General features: G+C 39.8%; 1 protein-coding gene and 1 long non-coding RNA gene across 3 annotated transcripts in view; one reads left to right on the top strand and one right to left on the bottom strand.

The window, feature by feature from the left end:
- Positions 1-3150: 3150 nt before the first annotated feature.
- LOC128822112 (uncharacterized) lies at positions 3151-4060 on the bottom strand. The gene is made up of 2 exons (XR_008441358.1): positions 3809-4060; positions 3151-3407 (listed from the first exon to the last, which is right to left on the bottom strand). It is a non-coding gene; the product is annotated as an uncharacterized LOC128822112 (long non-coding RNA).
- A 222-nt stretch (positions 4061-4282) lies between these two features.
- UHRF2 (ubiquitin like with PHD and ring finger domains 2) overlaps positions 4283-22270 on the top strand; it is an 83325-nt gene continuing 65337 nt past the window's right edge. For both annotated transcript variants that reach the window (XM_054002708.1, XM_054002707.1), the window contains exons 1-2: positions 4283-4856; positions 18287-18529. In XM_054002708.1, coding sequence (XP_053858683.1) covers positions 4704-4856; positions 18287-18529 — 396 coding nt within the window. In that variant the 5' untranslated portion in view covers positions 4283-4703. The remainder of the gene's footprint in view (positions 4857-18286; positions 18530-22270) is intronic.

Genomic DNA, 22270 nt, shown 5'->3' with positions numbered 1-22270 from the left:
AGACTATAGTGAGAGGAACTTTGGATTCTATCTTACCTATATTATCTATCTTTAGGAATAAACTAGCCATACACTATTTGACTCTACCAATGGAAACTTTAGCAAATGCAACTCACTTGGGCTTTGCTGAAATAAATGAACAGTTGCAAGCCACAGCTAAAACAACCATACAAAACAGATTGGCTCTAGATCTATTGCTGTTACATGAAGTATGTGCTTGTTTGAATTTAAACAATAGTTGTATGCACATTCCAAATGTGATTGTTTAACAGGATGATCATCTAGAGAGGATAATATTGCTGGATCTCAAAGAGAATTAAGGGCAGGATAAGAAAGTAACTGGTTAAATAACCTATTTAAAACAAACTTGGATTTTCTCTGACTGGTTGGTGGGCCTCCCTTTTGCAAAGTGTAATTGTGATCATATTAATAATTGTGATTATGATGCTTGCTTTAAGCTGCTGAGAAAACATGATTTCTCATGCAACACAGGGAACTTATATGTTAGTAAAAAAGCATGGTGGGGCTTATGAAGGCTCAAAGAGAAGACAAGCTTCACCAACCTCAAAGGGTGGGAAAGTTGCCTGATGAAAAATCGTTTGTACCTGGTGAGTTAATACAATGCTTATTCTTCGAAAACCACTGGCCTGTGGAACCGCACAATACTTATCTTGTAGAAAGAAGGACTGGAAAGCAACCAGCCCAGTTGTGCCAACTTTTTACCAGTTCACCAGGCGGCCAGGTATGACTCTGGGGTCAGTGACCATCAGGGACCACCAAAGAGACCCCCAGGACAGAAGAACACAAGTGCAAAGGGGAGGGAACATATACTAATGATTTTAGGGAAATGATTATTATATGTGTGTTTATTCTGGGAAAATCAATGAATATTATGCAAAACAGGAGCTTTTTCTGTACTCGGTTTGCACAATATTTCAGAGGACACAACCCTTTGTGCATCTGGCTGAATAAAGAATGCCTGTTTCTTAATGCTACAATGGTGTTAAAGAGTTTTTATTTTTACAAATTTTTGGTAAAAATTGTTCAGCAGGATCCCCAGCTCCTTCTCAGAGATACTTTCCAGAAGATCAGCCTCCAGCCTACAATAGTGCATGGGGTTGTTTCTTCCTGGGTTCAGGGTCCTGCATATGCCTATATTGAGTTTCAGAGGGTTCTTCTCTGCCTGTCCCAGGGTGACGGTATGGTGCTTGTATCCCAAATCGTGTGTTCTGTTTATGCCTGATATTATGTTCTGTGCCTTCAGAACTAACTCTGAAATTGAAGGATTGTTTTGTCTTGTTATCAACCGGCTCACCTCCCCCCATAGTCTGTGTCTAGGAGAGGCTTAGCTGGCTTAGCTTGCTTGCTTGCTGGCTTGCTTGGTTTTACTTTTGCTTTTGCTTTAATAAGCAAAAGTTAGTTTAGCTAAGCAGTCCAATTTTTACCCTAGACTATTTCTTTTTTCCCTTCCCTTTCCCTTTCCTAAGGGAACCTGCTCTAGACCTAAACCTGAAAAACATCAAGAAACACCAAGAGTCTGCATTTTTGTGAACTGCAGCAGCCATCCTCAGCACCAGAAACTGATAGCTGAGCGACCACTCCCAGAAGAGACTTTCTAAATTTGTCATCTCTTCAAAACCGTAAGAGTTTTGTCATCTAATGTTGGTTTTTGTATTAAGGAGTATTTTACTTGTTAAATAAACAAGTTTTTTTTCCATTTCTCTCTAAAGAAATCTTTCCCGAACCAGGTGGGGGAGGGGCTGCAGAGGGTTTGTTTTCTGAGAACTCGTTCCAGAAGTCTTCTCCCAAATTTTGCCCTAAACTAAAACACTGCCAAACTCTCCAGCTGTCCAAGTTGAGAATTAAAGGAACTTTCCCTGCAGTAGGGATGAAAGTGAAGGGATCTTTCCCAGCAGAGAGGTGTGTAAGGTTTGTAAATTGCATGAACAGCTGTAAAAACCTCACCAGCTTCCTGGTGCCCTGTAATATAAAAGAAGAGGTCAGCTCTGCAAAAGCACATGTGGCTCTCTACCCTTCAGATAGTTTTTGATACGTGACCACAGAGTTTATTTGTACATCTTGGCAAATGTCACAGGCAACCCATGCATTTATGCCATCAAAGCTAATTTTGGTGAAGAATTTAAAAAGGAACTGTCTAGACCAAGGAGAGAGATACATAGTAACTCATCAGCAATGAGTTACTACACTCTTTAAGAGACTCACATGTAATATGGTAAAAAGCATGGTTACCAAATAAAGGATAGCTGAAACAATTGTGTTTACTAGTGGTACTTATTGTTTATTGTGTCTTAAGTGTATGCATATAAATATGGAAGCATGTAAAAATGTACTTTCTAGAACATACCCAATAATGATGATGACTAGTATCAGTGCTAAATGATTCTCAAATTTCATTATTGCAAAGAACAGTAAGAGGAGTGCTATCATAATTACAAGAGAAAAGATACAGTGGGACTTGCTGGTGTGGGGAAAACCCTTGGAACTTGAGAAAAAACAAGAGGAGATGTTTTTTGATAAAACAAATGAGGCTCAAATGGTCTCATATTCAGATTGAGAAACTTAGGTCTCAAATGGAGAATCATGAATGATGAATGATTTAAGGAAAAGATTTTGCAGAGTGAATAACTGAGAACAACAGATAAGTAGGAAACTGTCTGGCAGTATATATTAAATTTTACTTGAGTTAGCAAAATCAGCTAAACCCATGTCCTTTAGATTAACTTAGCTCATTATTGCATGAAAACTACACCTCTAAAGTTTAGGCTACCCACCTCTAGCTGAAGTCCCTCACACACTGAACATGAGCAATACATTTAAAATAGAATGGTCAAAAGATCATAGAATCATAAAAATGGTTTGGTTTGGAAGGGACTTTAAAAACCATATAATTTCAGTCTCACTGTGATGGGCAAGGGTACCTCCACTAGCCCAGGTTCCTCAATGCCCCATCCAAACTGCCTTTGAACACTTTCAGGGATGAAGTGTCCACAACTTCTCTGGGCAACCTGTATTTCTGTCTCATCATCCCCACAGTAAAAGATTTCTTCTATATATCTAACCTAAATTTCCTTTCTTTGAGTTCAATGGCTATTTAATAGGCATGTAATTAGAAATTAGGCATGATTGTACTTCTGTGCTTCATATACTTTATGAAAGTATAAATTTTCAGCCTGACTGTAGTTGATTTTGTGGGTTCACCTCTGCACAAATATGAAATAAGCAAATATCTCCTATGGGTCAGCTTCTTACACAAAAGACAGAAGAACCTGTATTTGGGACAACACTGCCAGTGAGTAGGCTGGAGGAGTTCACCAGGAAGGGACCCAGTGGGGAAGGCTGGTGACATCCCAGACTGCTTCATGTCACACTCAGCAATGAAAGCTGGGCTAAGAAGGAGAAAGAGCAGGGTATTAGGAGTTAAGGTTCTTGTCTTCTTAAGCAACCTTTAAACATGACAAAGCTCTGGTTTTGTAGAAATGGATAAATTCCACGTGCCTGTCAATTTTATGTACTGAAATACTTCATCATTTTGTTTTGTGTGCACAGCTTTTGGTTATAACTAAATTTTAACAGTTTTAATTAGACTCTTGCTATTTAGATGTCCATTTTCTCACTTTCAACCTTCTTTCTTTGTTCTCCACCTTCCGGTGACAGAGTGACCAAAGAAATGTGTGGCGTCCAGCTGCCCAGTAGTGCTAGCCCACAACAGCTACGTAACTCCAGATTTGCCTGGTAGCAATTTGCAGAATTACCCAATGCAGAAAAATACAGAGAGCCAAATGCACACCAGATTCGGGGCGTAAACGAAGCTTCTTCTTGCCTTCTCTAGTCTCCCCCGGTATTTGCATCGACCGCCAGTATTAATCTGTATCTTTGGGGTAGGGTTACATGTAGCTCTGTCAATGCAAGGTTACATGTATCTTTATGTCCCAGCAAGCGCCGGTCCCGGTTGCCCATGGATGCCGGGGGCTGCCCGGCCCGCCAGCCCCAGGCACAGGGCCCTCACAGCCCTCGCTGCCGCGCGTGCCGCCATGGAGACGCCAACGGCCGCTTCGCCGGCGCGCGCCAACCCCTCCCCCTGCAGGCCGCGCGCCGGCCGGGCACAGCGCGCGGGGCGGAGCGGGCGGGGCCGGCGGGCGGCCGCAGCGCGCGGCGGGAGGGGGCGTGGTGGTGCCGCGTGCCCGGCTCGCTCCCCCCGCCCCCGCTCCGGCGTGTTGTCTGCACGGCCGCGGCCGGGCGCTCTCGCGAGATCGGCGTTGGCGCCGTGACCTCCATGTGAGCGCGGTAGCGCTCCCCGGTAAACAGTGCCCGGGCCGGGCGATGGCTTCCGGCGCATCCCCGTAGCCCGGCCCGCCGCCGGCCCGCGGGGACCCGCCGCGATCTGTCCTGCCTCGGCGGGATCGGGGAGCGCCGTGGGAACTGCTCGGCTCTCCTTCCTTCTCCCGCACCCCGCCGAGCGGGACGGGCGGCCCGGATTGCGGGCGGGAGGGTCGCGCCCGCTCCGCGGGGTTTGAAATTCCTGCCCCGTCAGGCCAGACAAAGAGCCGGCTAGCGTCCGGACCCCTCCCCGGCACCTCCCGCGCCGTGGGCGCTCACCCGCGGAGCGGACCCCGTTCCCACCCCCTGCCTGGGTCTCCCATCCTTTGCCCGCGGCCGGCCGAGCGGGGGGGAGGGCGCGCACCATGTGGATCCAGGTCCGCACCATCGACGGCACGGAGACCCAGACCATCGACGACCTGAGCCGTCTCACCAAGATCGAGTGCCTGCGGGAGAAGATCGAGGAGACCTTCCGCGTGAGCCCCGACCGCCAGCGGCTCTTCTACCGGGGCAAGCAGGTGAGTCGGGAACTCCGCTATGCAGCCGGACCCTCGGAGGTCTCCCCTAATCCCGGGCCCGGCCTTTGTGCGGCTCAGGGGTCCCCGTCTCCACCCATGTGCTGTTCTATGAGCTCCCGCTTTTGTTTACTCCTGGGTCTGGGAGGAAGGGAGGGCAGCGGGGAGCCCGCCGTGACAGAATGCTCCAGGACCCCCGTTGTCCCCGATGAAGTAAAAACCGCTGGGAGTAAAACCCCTCACCGGGTCCTGGTGAGACCCCTTTGTGTATTTGTTTTCCCACCTGAGCGGCGAGAGGCTCCTCCCTCGGCTCCCGCCTTCATCCTGCCCAAGTGACAGAGTAGCCGGAGGGATGCGGGGGGAAGAAGAGAGCTACCCTGCTCTCCTCCGCCCTGCCGCATCCCGGCCGGATAGGGCGGGAAGCGGGCCGACCGCGAGCGGTTTCCAGGGAAAACGCCGCCCCGGGTCCGCACGTGGCGGGGCCAGGAGAGGCGGCGGCGCGGGGTTACTGGCGCGGGCAGAAGTTGCGATGCCACGGTGTCCTCGACTTGTGAGTCCCGGCGTGTCCCGGGCGGAATAAAGGCGACTGTTGGTAGTCCAGCGAGGCGCTTCATCCCCACCACGAGAAGCCGCTATGTCAGGGGTGACTGGCTGGAATTGTTCTGAGGTGGTACCTCCCCTCCCCTGGGGTGATGGAAAGATTTTGTTCCGAATAGGTCGCCTCAGGCTGTAACTTCGCTGATGGGTGTAACCTTTGAAGCCGCGTTGCGTAAACTACGAGGTGTGCGCAGTGCTCGGGCAGTGAAAGTGAAGCATAGCTATTACCTGATGTGGAAGGCACCGAATATGTGGTACATTGCAGGGAAAGTGACTCCGAAGATGCATCTTCTTACAGCAGATGAGTGTTGAAGAGTTCACCTGAGTAATGCACAGCAGTGAGATTGCTGCCTCGAGAGAGATAAAGTGTGTATCTTTACAAACATGTAGAGAAAACTTAAAAAATAGAAATTTAATTGTTAACCAGGAGGTAAGCATTAATGGCTAGATGCTAAGCCTAGATTTGAACCAATAGCAAATGACTAGATTTTTGTGTTCTACAGATTAGTGACAGTGAGCACTTGTGAGAGCTGGTCTCTAAGGAACATTATGTACAAATATGTGTTTTTCTGAAGGGGCCAAATCAAGGAACATGAGTCTTGGAGTTGTGTATCCTGCTTAGCTTTTTTCTGTGCTAGCACACTTCTTTGGGTATAGATGTTTATGTGGGGCAAACCCAAGGTTTTTAGCCCAAATTCTTTATCTGAGAAGCAGGGAAGATGAGCCTGTAATGAATTGTGCTTTCCTGTGTAATCTGACAGTGGCCAGACCAATTAGTGTGAACATTTTAGTTAAGAGATGTCTTGTTTGAGAAAATGGGCTAGTGAAATATTATAGCTGAAGTTGCCTACATAAGCAGCATGTGTGAGTTTGATTCTTAGTATATCCAGTTTAGGACACAGTTGGGATCATGTTAGTGAAGAGTTAGGTAATTGGGTTTTTATAGTTCACTCCCCATAAACGTTAATTTTTTTGAAATTACCATGATTAATTCTGAAGTTTCCTTCTTGATTATGGGTTGCTTTTCTGTTTCCATGGTGCTCATAAGAAAAAAGATCAGAAAGGTTGCTCTTGCACAAGTAAAACTGGATGTTGATAACATTAAGCTAAAAAACTTCATTCTCTTAGGGCTGTGATAAAATAAAATAATATTTATTTTAATATTAAGAATAAAAAAGGTCACTTTAGTTAAATGTGAGATGAACAGAAAGGAGTATATTAAGGTGAAAACTTAAAAACCTCCTGAAGATTACTGTATGTGTTATAAAAATATTATCTCGGTGAAATCCTTTTCTTGTTTTATCTGGTTAGTGCTCAGTATGGTTAAATCTGTACTCTGCTAGTAGAACCATGACTCTGCTACTGAATGCTGCTTACTGTAGTCTGTCTGGTAACTTCTAGAAATCCTTGGATCTTGCAAATGATGGGAAGCCTGGCTAAGTAATGCCCTCCTAAAAATGGGAGGTATATGAGGTTATAAGGATGTAGAAACCTAAGTGAGTCATTGTTTATGGGCTGAATTTCAACAGCATCATGTTCTTAGCTTGCAGTAGAGAACAATTTCAACTAAGATTTTGAGCTGGAGCCATAATTTTGCAGTTTTTTAGGAGTCTCTGTGTCCAGTTAATGTAGTTAATGTGCTATACTGTAGTTTGCTGTTGTCTGATCTTCAAAGATAAATCCAAGAACTTAAATGGTCAGTACTTCTCATGTCTGTTTTTAAGAGTTAAAATACCCTAGAACTACTGGAGGAATCCTAGTGTTGTCATTAATGTAGTACTTTGTGTTACTGTTGTGTTGGTTTTTTTTTCTTGTCGATGCCAGGAATAGCACTACTTTGTTGAATAGGTTGGCATCTTCTACTGCCAGAAGGACCTACCATTCACATACAACACTGTAGGCTGACCAAGATAATATTACTCTATAACATGTACAGGGCATCCTGTGCTCTATGGTGCTCCACATTTCTGCCGAGCTGAATGACTTTACTAGCCACAGAAGTCAAGGCAAGTTCTAGTTTGAGGTGGAACTTTCAGGCAATTTTTTTTTTTATTCTTAACTCTGCAGTTAGCCAGAGAAGTCTACTGAACATAGGAATCTGCAGTGATGTCTCTTGCTTTCCCTCTTGAAGATGATGGATTGTTATCTGGAAGGATTTTCCTACAGGGCCACAAATATTTCCTTATGCTGGAATAAAATGTATTTTAACCTTGCCCCACTACAGACTATTCACATCTAATATTTTTCTGTGTTATGTGTTAACTTTGAGTAAACTCATTCTTAGAGAAATTCAGAAAAAGCAAGACGACAGTCTGATTTCCAGTAGCATATTCTTTCTGCTTACTTGGAAAGCATGTGAAGTTGTTCTTGCGAATAGAAATTCTCAGTTTATTCATGAAAGTGAAGGAGATATCTTTGCATTTTGACATACCAGAGCAGATTTTCTGTAGAGCCAAGTTACAATCATGGTGGGATTTCTAGTTTCTTTCAGTTACAATACTGGAAAAATAGAGCAGTAAAAATACATGGAAGTTTACACCAGAGAGCTTGAGGTTTTCTGTAATACTGTAAGAGTATTAATACCTACTTATGTTTTGCATATAACTAAACATGCACACTCTTGTATTTCAGCAATATCTACTGTTTGTGGAAGATAAGAACTGATGTCTTTTGTTGGCTTCTCTCATCATCCCATCCCACCCTGCTGGAATTTGAACACAGTGAAAATTTGTAAATGACTACAGTTAAAAAACCCCATTATCTCAGTATCTTTTCCATAGTGCTCACCAAAGTAGGGAAAAAAAAAACACTGGAGTCTCAAGGCTTTTTTGCCAATATATGTAGGAGTCAGTGATTGAAATTACTTTTGAAGTCATTAATCTTGTTGGTGAGGAAACCACTCCTAAGCTGTTTCAGTCTCTCTCATGGGAGACTGAAGTCAGCAGAGGGAGGTGAGAATATTGAAGATGTTTATTTACTTGAGGTGAAAATTGCTGCAAATCAGGCCTACTTCACTAGAAGAAATTCAGCTCTGCTTTTGTGCACAAAGTGTGGAAATATGCGTTGTGTTACTTAGCTGTGCAAGTTGAATATTTAGTTTGTCAGACCCACACTGTAATGTCCAAGTATTTGGGTTTTGTTTTCTGTAAAATTTAACTGAAACAATAGAGGGGTAAGAGGAGTGGAGGAGCTTTAGCTTTGCATGAGAACATACTTGTGGTAAAGTAGCTTCAGTAAAACACACAGTTAAAAATCTGGCGACAGGGCATGAGACCTCTAGCTTCTGGGTAACCTGGGTGGGCACATGAATAGTGGTGGAATCTCATGTGAGTTCAAGCTTCCAAACTTCAGATTTGTATACTGTATGTTTAAGTCCTTCTTAATACTTACGACTTAGGAAATTCCTGAAAGCTAGAAAAGCAGTACTTGTGAAGTCTTTCCCTCAGGAATGGGAGTGCTAAGCCTATTCATAGAACAATTGAGTTTCTTAGCACAGACTCTTCCCAGCTTTATTTTGCTTGGAAAATTGTAAATATTTTCAGCTGAAGCTGTCCAAACCCCATCTGCTTCAGGCAGAAATCTGGGGTGAGAAATCTTCAGCTGGAGCAGTTAAGTTTTTTTATTTTAGAGAAACAGTTTGAAGAAACCTTAGAAGGGAAGTAATTGCCTTTCTTTGAGGAAGCTGGTAACAAGTAGCTCTGTAGTGTGAGGAGAGTCATCTGGAGTCTTCAGGTCAGATATGATCAGACTGCATGCCAGAATTCCCAACATAGTGAATTCATGGTGTATACTCAAAACTTACCTGATAGTAGGTTTGGTAGGCCTTTATTATACGATTGCAGAAGTTTACTGAAATCATCTTTTTGTTAAATTGTTACTGTAAAGCTACTAATGCAATTTACAATTCTTGGATCTGATTGTCTTTATTATTTAAAGCACCTAAACAAACTGAAGGCAAAGCAAAGAAACATAGGTGAAAACGGAATACTTTATACTGTTTTGTATGTATTATTTAAGTATTAGGAGTCTGAAAGAGCATTATGTAAACTCTAAGAAATTACAGCCATCTTTAGGTCTGTATTTTATGGCATATATTTACTTCCAGAATCACAGAATATGCTGAGTTGGAAGGGACCCACAGGTATCATCAAATCCAACTCTTTGTCCTGCACAGGACATCCCCAAGAGTCACATTGCACACTTGAGTCACACATTCATGTAATTTATTTAGGATAGTTTAGTACATGTACTTTTTAAAATTAATCTGGAAGCTCTTAGAAAAGGAATATTTTTTATATTATAAAAAACTCCAGAAACCCTTAGATGCAGAATGCAAGGTCTGCACTGACAACTAGATTATGACGATTTTCCATGATAATATGTAATCAAATGTTGATATCAATAATACAGATAGTTATGAGAGAATTCTATTCTTTAAAAGCTATTAATTAAATCTCTGCTCTTCATGATTTAACTGTAAAATTATGGTTACTGGATTTTTTTTTTGTGTGATTTTTAGATTTTTGTTGTTGATTATGGAAGCTTGAGATAATAACTAGTTCTTCATTACAGGTGTCCTCACAAGCTGCAGATAGTCATTTGCTCTCGCTGGCACCACTGTTGCTGAACTTCAGTTGCCTTTGCTATAGAAGCCCCTACCATCATACAGGAGGTACTTGACCCTTCTCATCTAATCAGCGCAGGGATGGATGATTCTTTCCATGCTGCTGAGGATCTCTATGCAGCTATATATTTTGACATGCTTGCTTTTTTTAAAAAAAAAATTAATAACAGTATCAAATAACATCAAAGAGCATCCAGAAGACACCATGAACTTCTATTTACTTAATTAGAAAGCTCCTTAGAATGGCAAAAGAAGAGAAACCTTGCTGCTCTAACTTCAGCTAGATGTTAATGAGCAAATGTTCCTTTAATGGGACTTAGAGTTTTATTCAAGAAGAAACTACCATATCTAAATTAACTTTTTTTCTGTATCTTGATAACAAAGGAATAAATAATTTTCAAACCATAAATTGCTTTTTAAAAAGTTTAACTTGAAAGAGGTGCAGACTTGAACTCCCTGAAGTCATTAGTTGAGGCTGAAAGTAGATGCCTTCACTGTGATTTTCTTATAAAGAAGCCTCACAGCTCTTGACTTTCGCTGGTTTTGTTTTGGTACTAATCTTTTGCACTGGTATCTATTTTGAATTGTATTTATTTCAGACCAAAAGGTAAAATATGTTGGTACCACCTCTACACTCTGCAAATAGTTTTGTAGAAAAGGTGTAAAACCCTCTTGTTTATTGGAGAATGTAGGCTTTTTATCTTAATTTTAGATACAGAGCTTCAGGAAAAGTGTCAATGTCTTCTCAGAGAAAGCTAGTCTTGTTAATTGAGTATGAAGATGACTAATGTACATTTATCATTATGTTTATACCAAGATTGATGTGTAATTGCAGACTGTATCAGCAACAAGATTCTGTAATTTGTTTCTATGTTGTGTAGCTTATTATAGCATGCCAAACTTCCTCTTTGTGGGGAGAGTTGAACAAACACAGCATATTTACACTGTGGTACGATCAAACTCTTTGGTTGAAACTGCATTTGTAGAAAAGCCTTTTTTAGATTATGAAAGCTTCCATATTCTTCTTACCTAGGAATTATTTTTTGCTGTATTTGCTGTATGCTTTCTGTTGAGACTGTGGGAATCTCTCTGAGACTATGATACCTACTTAATATATGGCTAATTTGTAAGTAATTTGACACTATCCAGTGTTATGACTGCCTTATTCCTTGTGTCCAGGACAGGTCCTTAGCTGTTGTGTAACACACATACACAGTTAAAAGAGAGCATATTCTCTGATAGAAAGGCTAGTTTGTGTGACCTTGTTGGGATTTTTGATGGCATCACATCTTCAAACGTTCATGTAGGCTGCTTTGAAATGTGAGTCTTGTGGCAAAAACTTGACAGAGCTGAGTCTAATTTGGATCATATTCTCCAGACACTAATAACTCCTTAGGTTACTGTGTTATGAAATGTTGTGGTCTGTCTGTATTCTGTTTTGGAGAAATACGGATCTAGAACCTGTCAGAGAACTTGGTTTTTCAGGTAATTCACCTACTCATGTGTTTCTCTTTGCACAGCAATGATTTTATTTTTTTTTAAATATTTTTAATTGACGAGTAAATTCTCCTTCTTGAAACGAGGGAATTGTCTGTCATTTGCATTTATTTTTTAACAGCAAGCTATGAAATCCAAATCAAGACAAAAGTACTAGTAAGTCTAACCTGGGATTTCTTTTTTTTTATTTCTGAGGGTGACCCATGGTTTCTTTGATATATCTTTTCAAACACAATTGAAGTTATTTCCTATTTAGAAAAGTAAATCTGTGTTGTAGTTAGATTCTGTGTAAGATTAGTAGGTGTAGCTATTTGGTTTGTATCAGGATCTCTGCTAAAAATAAGGAGGGGAGAGTTAGGAGAAAACTTGCAGGAGTACCAGAGTAAAACCAGTATGAACAGAATGTGTTTATGTCTTGCAGAGTATGTAAAAACCTCAGTTAAATGTGGAGAAAGTATATTGAAGCCCAGGCCTATGCTTCAGAACTGGTCTGCTGTAGACATGTGAGAAGGAGCCTGTAAACATTGTAGATGTGCAGTCTCTGCTTAAAGATGTTTGCCTTCTTATCGTCTTGATATAATGGATTGTTTGAGGAGTTACATTGTTCAGGGCTGGAAATACCTTGGGCATTCAACAGTTACTGATACATGTCTAAAACACTTCACTGATGGCATCAAAACTGCCCCATGTGACAGAAGAATGTGGGATGTTTTAGTAGAATGATCACCAGACAAAATATTTTTTGACAGAGCAGACGGTATAGAACCTGTAATAAATACTGTTAAAACTACAGTTGCTTGAGGAGGAAGTGCATCTCTTGGAGTTTCATACACTTAAGTGAGCCTATATTAAATCTGCAAAGACAGTAACTTTCTTAGGCAGTTGGCTACTAGATTGCCCCTTTATTTTGCTTTTGTCTCTGTTGTACTGAGACAACTGTACTTCCCTGTGAAACAGTGTTATTACTACACAGTTACTGTAAAAATCTGACCATGTGCCTACTACTCTGAATGTGGTTAATCCATGTATTTAAAGATACCAGAGTCCTTAAGCATTCTTTTGACTAGAATCCAGGTGGAGGTACAGTTTTTCCATGTGAAATTAAAAATACTGGTCACATTCTCTTTCAGCTTTGAAAATGTAAGCAAACTGAGCACACTCTGAGAATGGCTGAAGTCCATAAACTAAGGGTCCAGTGTTGGGTAGTAAAGGTTATTGAATTGTTTTTGTCCTGAGCCGATCCCAGTGCCCAAAATTCACTGTTACATGCTGAAAAGCTGATATTGAGTTTTCTGTTACTAGGTGCTGGTTAGAGGTATGTTTGAATGTTTCTGTGGAATTTAATTCCAACACCCTACTTCAGGCAGCAAAAGTTAGGTTTGTACATCAATCTTCAGATGGAAAATATATGAAGTTCTGGAAGTCCACTTTGCTTGCTTCCAATAAGTACCCAACTGGAAGTTAAACAGATTCTTGATTTTTCAGACTAATACCCCCCAGATAACTTCTAGCAAACTCCTAACCAAGTTTTTTTACTGAACTTGAGCTTGAAGATCTTTACTCTTAGACATTTCCTGTTAAATTTGCCAGCTGCATGTAATGCCTGTGCAGAATAAGATTGATGTCACTTAATTTTTCATTCTACTTTGTTAATTAAAGCACTCATCTGCATTCATTATAGTTTATTTCATCTGTATTGCTAGATACAGGTGCCTTTCTTAGAAAAGAAAACCTCAGAAGATGCTTAAAGGCACACTTTCATAAGTGATTAAAGATCTTGATTGTCAAGGAGAATGTCTGGATTAAGGTCACCCTGCTCCTGGATCACACATTAAGATGTAAGAATTACTATGTGGAGGTCTCTGTACCTGCTGTAGAAGCCATAATGAATTGTCCTTTTGCTGGGACTTGTAGTTAGTGTGATAGTAATTGGTAAATTGTTTGTCAGGCAATTTTTTTTACCCAAGTAATGCAGTATCATATCACACTCTGCATGATTATTCATGTTCATGTAAGTGCAGCTTCTACGTGCTTTTAACATAATTTGTGGGTTGATGTTTCAGGACAGTTCTGCTAACAGTAATAGTAGGTAGGTATCAATTCCAGTATTGCATTTCTGTGGCTCCTCTTGTGTAGCAGTGTAAGCATAGTGCTGTGTTACCTTTAAGTATTTATAAAAACCTTCTCTAGGACTGTTTTGAAATTGATAGTGTCTGTAATGCATGATGATGAAAATACATTTGGAAGATGTAATCTGTTTATCAACTTACATGTATTTAGAATAGTGAGAGTGTTAGATACAGTAAAGCTAGTTGCTCTTTAGTGTCCTTTTATTCATGTTAATGAAGCCTTAAAGGCTTTTGAAGCATGCCAGTCTTTAAGAGGAATTGAAACTGAAAGTGAAATCTATTGCTAAGGAAAAAAATGCATCTTTTTCTTACGGCAGTAGGATTAGAAGAGCTAGTAAAATTTCATAAATGAAATCGCCTGTTCAGTTACTTTTGCTCTAGGACATATATAATCACCCATTAACAAATAATAGCTGAGTTTAAGGAGATTAATTATCTGATACTTGTGTGATTACTTTTGTTTCTCATTTGCATATATAAGCTTGTGATTGACAAGTGACCTTAAATGTGTCTTTAACATGTAATGTTTGTTTATTTTCTTTTAATGTGCTGTCTAGGCAAACATGTTTTTAGGGAATCTTCTTAGTGTCTTTATGCAGCAGAATGAGATAAAATTGTCTATTGTAATTCAAGAAAAACCATCATAAAACCATCAGAAAAACCATCTGCTCTCCTGTGTGAAATGGATTTCTATAAACACTGTTTTCCAACTTTGTTACTCCAAGGAATTCAGTTGTCAGTGATGAAGTAATAGGTAGGCACAGGTATACTTGCAGATTCACATATCAGTTCTTGCAAGTCAAAAAGCAGCTGATTGATTCTTGCAAGTCAAAAAGCTGGTTGAGTTTCTGTGGTATTCTGCTTTGATTCTAGAAGCAGACACTGTTGCAGTGTATTGACTTGGTCTAAATTTATTCAGTTGCTCATACTCAGGAACATACTTCTTGTTCATACAGGAGCTCTTTCCCTATCACATTAGGAGACATGTGAAGTATGCTTATAGTAATCTTACGTCTGTTACTGTGCTTTGAGACTTAAGTGTGACCTCGCTAGTCATAGAATAATCTGGTGTCATAAAATATTCCTGCAGAGAGTATAAGTGTTAAAACCAGAGGGGAAAAAACAAGCCACAATCACTTTGGCAGATCATAGAATCATAGAATGGTTTGGGTTTGAACAGACTGTAAAGATCATCTTGTTCCAAATACCCAGCCATGGGCAGGGACACCTTTCACTGACCAGACTGCTTAGAGCCCCATCCAGTCTCTCCTTGAACACTTCCAGGAATGGGGCATCCACAGCTTCTCCAGGCAACCTGTTTCAGTATCTCACCACCCTCTGTAAAGAATTTCTTCCTAATATCTAATCTGAACCAGTTCTCTTTCAGGTTTGAAGCCATTGCCTCTTTTTCTGTTACTACATGCCTTTATTAAAGATTCCTCGCCATCTTGTAGGCTCCCTTTGGGAACTGGAAGTTTGCATTAGGTGGCCCTTAAGCCTTCTCTTCTGCAGGCTGAAAAATCTCAATTTCCTTGTAGGAGAGATGCTCCATCTCCGTCCTGCCAATCATGCTTTTGGCCTCCTCTGGGCTCACTGCAACAGGTCCATGTCCTTCCTCTGCTGGGACCCCAGAGCTGATGCAGCACTGCAGGTGGGGTCTCAGCAGAGCAGAGGGGCAGAATCCCCTCCCTAGCCCTGCTACCCACACTGCTTTGGATGCAGCCCAGGACACGTTTGGCTTTCCAGGCTGTGAGTGCCCATGGCTGGGTCAGGTCCAACCTCTCACCCACCAGTACTCCAAGTCCTTCTCAGCAGGGCTGCTCTGACCTGTTCATCCCCAGCCTGTGGTATTGGGGAATTGCTCTGACCAGGTGCAGCACCTTACACTTGATCTTATTAAACCTCATGAGATTCCCATGGACCCACTTCTCCAGCCTGTCCAGGTCCCTCTGGACATCCCATCCTTCAGGTGTGTTAAGAACACCACTCAGCTTGGTGTCATCTGCAAACTTGCTGAGAGTGCACTCAATTCCATGGCCTGCATCATTAAGGAAGATTAATTAATAAGATTTGGACTTCGAGACATTGACTACTACCCTCTGGATGCCACCATCCAACCACTTTCTCAACCACTTAATAGTCAAATTTTTTTACATTTATTCTGTAAATAAGACAACTTTGCATTCATCAGTTTATTTGGCTGACCATTTAGTTCATATTCATCAAAGCTGTCTTGACCAAATGACAGAATATTTAGGGTTGGAAGGGACCTCTGGATGTCATCTAGTCCAAGCCACACCCACCAAGGCAGGGCAACTTCAAACAGGTCAGTAGGAACAAGTCCATGTGGGTTTTGAATGCCTATGAAGAGGAGACTTATCTTACTGTTGTGCAGGAATAGGTAGTCTAGGCTTGGTGGTGTGTGTGTGTGTATGTGTGTGCATGTTGTTAGGGAAGGCAGCTTGTTACTCAAGGCTTAACCTTGTTATGTCTTTGTTTCTGTGTATGTTAAATATAACTATTCCTGGACAGATTCCTTTTTTTCCCCTCATTTTTATTAAAGTTGGTTTTTTTTTTACCTTCCATGCTAATAGGGAGGGACTTGTGCATTATATAACTTAATCTGCAGTCAAATGGAAGAATAGATTATGAAGACTAGACACAAGACATTTACCTAGCTACTGTAGATAATTCAGAGTTTTCAGATTTACATCTTTACTGAATTAACTTTAAATTTTAAACTGCAGTACCTCAAAATATTTTTCTGTTAGCTTGCACAGGACCTGTCCTGAGAGAGTAGGAACAAAGGCAGGAGAGCAAAGCTCTCATCTGCATGTTGCTTACATACTTTTGGTCTACCAGGAGCAAAGTTATAATTTTTTTCTCCAGTACATTAGCTTTCAGAAGATTTCATTATACCACAGGATTCTAGGAACTACATTGTAATCTCTGCCACAGCCTGTACAGTCCAGTTGGAACAGAAAAATGGAGAAATTATGTGTCTCCTATGACATCTAATTTATTGATTATTTCAGAATTGATCTCTTTTGCAGATATACTGCTGAGCTTTTAAACCATTTTGCAACCAAAAAAATCACTTGGGAGGGGCTTAATCTTAAATGTGGCCTGGAGTAGTAATCAGAAGCAGTAGCAATGTGGATATCCCCTCCAATGTGTTTTTGCAGTATCATTATTTTTCTTTGGTTTGGGTTTATTTGTACTTTGAGTATAAGAATAATGCTTTAAACTTATTAACAGTGAAAATGCTTGTGGTGTGAAAAGCCCACAAATCCTGGATTGTAGTAGGACTGCAAGAACACTTCTATGCCCTTTGTGAAAGAGTTGTCAAATGTTTGGGAAGTTATGATGTGGTGGGATGGAAAAGGTTACTTAATCACCTTACTTCTAAGTATGAAGAAGGCCCAGGCATATGAGGTGGTATTGGTAGTCACCTGGATAATCATAGCTACTGGAGATTTTTGCTTTAAGACTTGCATTTCTTTGATAGTTACAGGATGAAAATCTTCAGTATGGTTTTGTGTGCTGTGTGTTGAACTGGTTTGAAAATGGGCGGCTAAGTAAGATTCTTTCCTGTAGCTGTTATCAGACAGCTGTGTCAGCTTCAACTCGTAATATGAATACTCCTGTTTACAGGTCCCAGCTGTAGGTACAGTAGTTATCAGCAGTAAGGAGAGTTAATTTTTTTGCAAGGTTTTAAGTTCATGGAAGAAGAACTGGTTCATTGATTGACTGTCAGCTTCTGTTCATAACAGTCCTCTGCCATTTAGAGTTATTTTGAAAAAGCAGAGGGGATGGAGAAAGAAATGTGGATTCCAGTTTTGTCTATCCTGAGATTGTCTGAATGTTGGAGAAAACTATTGCTAGAAACTGGAGAGGTGCTCCTTTTTTTTCTTCTCTGCTCCTTCCTCCCTGCTTTTTCTTGTTGTATAGATACTGCTCACAAGATAATGAAAGCTGTTCTGTTTGAAAAAAAATATGAAACATCAATTAGTGTTGAAAATAACACCTGTTCTTGAGAAAAGGGGTAGATAACTTATTTGTTGCTAGAATAGTTGGAAAGACACCAGCTTTTTAGTCATACATGTTTTTCAGTCATGCATGCTTTTCTCCCACTGCAGTGTGAAGTAAAGTGTAGCTTATACTAATTTTGCTATTTCAAAGCAATGCATTATACTTTCAGATGAATCAAGCCTTTGCTTCAAAGATGCTCTAGGTCATTAAGGGTATTTAACTGAGCAAAGCTGCAGTACTGCTTCTTGTGTTTCCTAGTGCACAACTTGTCATTTTTTAGTGTTTCTTAGCTTAATTGTAGGTAGGTGACATCAGTCTGTAGAGATGTCTGTTGCTAGTTTTAAGCCTTCCAATGATTTTTAATCAATGAAATTATGGTTGCAGTTAGCTTGAGGAGTTTCTGTTTTCATATACTCAAGACATAGGTTTTTATTTATCGGTAAAATATGGCTTCCCTCTTCTGGTCTGCACAATTTTTGTCTATAAAAAGAAGATTTAAAAACTACTTAGGTACCTTAAGGTAGAGTTTTACAAGTACACATTTCTTTTGACAGCTTGAAGATGGACACACTTTATTTGACTACAATGTTGGACTAAATGACATAGTTCAGCTTTTGATACGTTCTGATTCTGAAGCTCCTACCACTGCATCACTGACAGATCAGGATGGAGAAGTCAATCCCTGTGCTGTTTCCAACTGCAAGAACAAAGTCAAAAAAACAAACAGTGGATCACCCAGTCAGCCATCTACATCATCTCGCTCGTTTCTCATTGATCCAGGCATTGGATTGTACAAGGTATGTACAAACTTCACTCCTGTGGATTTAATTTTATTTTTAGAAAAGTATTGTTTTATTGTTTCAAAGAGTGTATCCTCATTGCTTTCTTATATGATTTAATTCCCCGATTTGGCTTAAATGAAATTCACATAATTGAAACTGACTCTTGGAGAGTCATGAGCATCCCTTAGACCAATCTCACTTTCAGGAGAGTTCTCAAACTCTGACACACTGTGTTCTTCAAAACAGATTGTTGAAAAGAGTAGCTGTGAAACAAATACTTTCTTGTGGACAAAAGAAGCTAATAAAAAATGTGTTAAAATGTAGCTTTTACACTTTTTTTCTTCAAGCTTTTCAAATAATTTTTTTAGTACTAATATTTCAGTGCTATATTAGAACTAGACAAATTGTGGAAATACACAATTTCTTTAAGTATAATAAATATATGTTATGTAGTGATACCTTTTTAATGTAGCTTTTTTAGGAATTGCATACCTGGTATTCATTTAGCTTTGTACCTTGTTGAATTTTTCAGACTTGTCATAAGAGTACCAAAAGTTTAATTTAAACAGAAAAGGGGCAGTTTTCAGATTGCTAGCTTATTGAATATTTAGTAGAACGTGTCTATATGAATATATCTATATGTATCTATCTGTAGGGAATGATAGCATTTCACCTCCTCTTTGGGTGTTTCTCTTAGATTAGACATAGCCATAACAGTAATTATTTTGCTGGAAAATATCCACGATTACAGAGAAGAAAAAGTAGGTTGAGGTTGCCATAAATGCAGCTTGCCTTAAATGTTGCTTTAAGTCTTTGAAGAATTAACAAATCTGGCTGGGATAACAATGAGCTGGGCCACTCTCTGGCTGATCTTGCACCTGGCTCAAGCAAGGTGCAAATGATGTCTGGAGTGAAGCAGAAGGCACATGGCACTGTGCTGTTTCAGTGGGTTACAGAGGAACACCTGCACCAGCCATTTGCCTCTCCTCCTTCACCATGTGTGACAAGCCTTGCTAAAAGTCTATTTTCTTTATGGAGATAAGGATGTGCACAAAGACTATCAGGCAGAGAGGTCAGAGAGCCTTTACTGCCACCTCAGCAGATGGAGTAAAGTGTCTATTTTACCTTTTGTATCAACTGTAAATTCTGACCAAAAGTTATTAAGATCTTTATTAAGTCCAATTTGCATAGTAATTTTCACACACCTAGGAATGCAGATGAAAAAAGAACATGTCTGTCTAAGACCACAGTCACCACAACCCCACTTGTAACATAAAATTGTTCCTTTTGCGTAGGACCAAAAATTATAATATAGAAGGGGTATTTTTGGGAAAAAAGGCAGAGGGGGAAAACACCTCTGCTTGCTTGGTATAGGCTGATAGTGTCTCTCCTCCTTCCCTGAAGGGGCACATTTAAGTGGGTTTGGTACCTCCTAGAAATATTTTTTCACACACATATGAATATTTATTAATGTTTGGGAATATTTATTATTGTAGCTGAATATGTATTATATATATGTGTGTATATATAAACATTTATTAGTATATATGAGTATTTATTAACATGTATGAGTTTATATATAATGTGTGTTTATAGTGCTAACAGATCTCTGTTACTATTACCTTCTGTCATGACACATATTAACGCTGTGGTTAGTGCACTGCTCACTGGCAATCCTGAACCCACCTCCTGTTGCTTCAATGAACTGCACTATTGGTGAATCTGGATTGTGGATGTTACTGAACACAACTAGACTTAGTGCTGAATTAATCAGAAGTCAAACCCACTGGCACCCAGCCCTCTGATCTCTGAAGTCCAGCTGGAACACCAGGGGGTTCATTCTCTGTCAAATTTCTGTAGCCTTAAAGCAACAGAGGCTGCCACACGTATACAAGGTAATTTCAGTTAGAGTCACAAAATCAATAGCTTAAATATGGAGACTCAAGCTTGTGTGCTTCCTTTTTCTTTTATATTCATTTATTACAATGGGAAGAGCTCCAGTTCTTCAGTTCTTAAACTTTACAATTATTCGAGTGTAAAAGGTAATATGAGAAAGGATGGGGAGAATGATGGGGGGAGATGGGAGAACAGAGCAGATAGACTGATCTGAGGAAAAGAGTACTAAGATGTTTCTTTTTCAAGAATGGTACATTTCAATATATTAAGTATCAAGTAGTCTCTTAGCTGCTTTATTCAGGATTAAATCAAAAAATATTACAGAGAATGGTGATATCAGCAAGCATACTCAAGGAAACCTATTTTGTCAAGTCAGCTGAAATTTTTGTGATGTCTCATTCCAGAGAGCTAACACTTTATCCTTCATTACTTGTGTGATTATTTTTTCAGTCAACAATGTGTTTGCAATATATCTAAGAGAAAATTAAAGATAGAGTCATTTCACTGTTAGCTATTTATAGATAATCGTATGAATGGATACAAAGGATTTTTAATTACAGTATTTGAAAACTTTGAAGCATGTATTTTTACCCGGTATTGTAGTTCAAAGGTTGCAAACTTATTTAATACAAGTAAAAAAGGCCTACAGCCTAATAAACTAAGGTACATTAGGTAGCTAAATAGGTGGATATGTTTAGTGATTTTTGCATTTCATTGTCAAACAATAATGAGTAGTTTACTTACTCGAATAAATGTTTTGTTATAACTTACTCTGAGCAAAGCCCTGTGTCTCGTTGGATCTTCATCCAGAGCTAGACTCAACAAAATACCTGTTACTTACTCCATGCTGTGGATAGTCCAAACCTCTGTGCTCTGCTATCTCTTTCTGATTTCAGCTACCAGAAGGAAAGTTAGTTGATATGGAACCTGCAATTCAAAAAACTATTAAAAATAATGGTAGAGTTGGTATTGGAAATAAAAGTTAATAATAAATTATTGTTAGATGGTTAAAATAGTGATTTAAACAGAGTTTCTCTGTGTGGTCATTGCATATTATATAAATCAGAATCTTTTAGCTTGTTTTATAGCCCAGTTGTACTTGACATCTCATACAGTTCTGTGGGCTCTGAGGAGTAGTAGTGGATGGATTTATGTGCAACTCTTGTTCCTTGTTGCTAAGAATTGTTAGTGGTATCTGGTCTAAGAACAGGGAGACTATCCCAAGGTGGACTTGACATGAGTGAACAACACTACCTTGGTTAAGAAATGGCCAAAAAGAGGAATAACAGGATGAGTTGCAAGAGAGCAGTTACAGTAACAGTGACTTGGGCATGCAGGAATGATTTAGAAAAAACAAAGCTCTTTTAGAAGCATGTGTGTGTTTCATTTTCTGATTCTCACATGGTCAGTTTTTCTTTCAAAAAACACTGACTGCAGTAAAAACATTTTAGCCAAGAACACTAGCTTGGAATAAAAACCACACAAATTGAATCTGTAATTAAAATTGGTGTTTGTTTAATACTGTTCACAAATAGCTGCTAATAAAACAATTCTTAAACCAAACTACTCACACAAAATAATTGCATTTTGCTCCTCAGAAGTCTGTGGTAGTAATTATTTGCTCCTACTCTTTGCAAGTGTAGGAAGTATGTTGTGAATTATTCATATCTAATTACATATGCATGTATTATAAAGGAATGATTAAAGGAGTTTACATCGATGTATTGTTTTATTATTATTTTTCCATTTCTTGTTGTTCTGGATCTGGATATGATGGATTTTAACTTGACTAACATGGCTTCTTTGGCACTTGTATAACTGGTTGCATGAAGTAGCAGCAGATGGGGAATCCTTAATAGT

This window comes from Vidua macroura, chromosome Z, assembly GCF_024509145.1.
Source record: "Vidua macroura isolate BioBank_ID:100142 chromosome Z, ASM2450914v1, whole genome shotgun sequence".
NCBI lineage: Eukaryota > Metazoa > Chordata > Aves > Passeriformes > Viduidae > Vidua > Vidua macroura.
The sequence above is the reverse complement of the archived record's forward strand: the minus strand, read 5'-3'. Positions and strand labels throughout refer to the sequence as shown.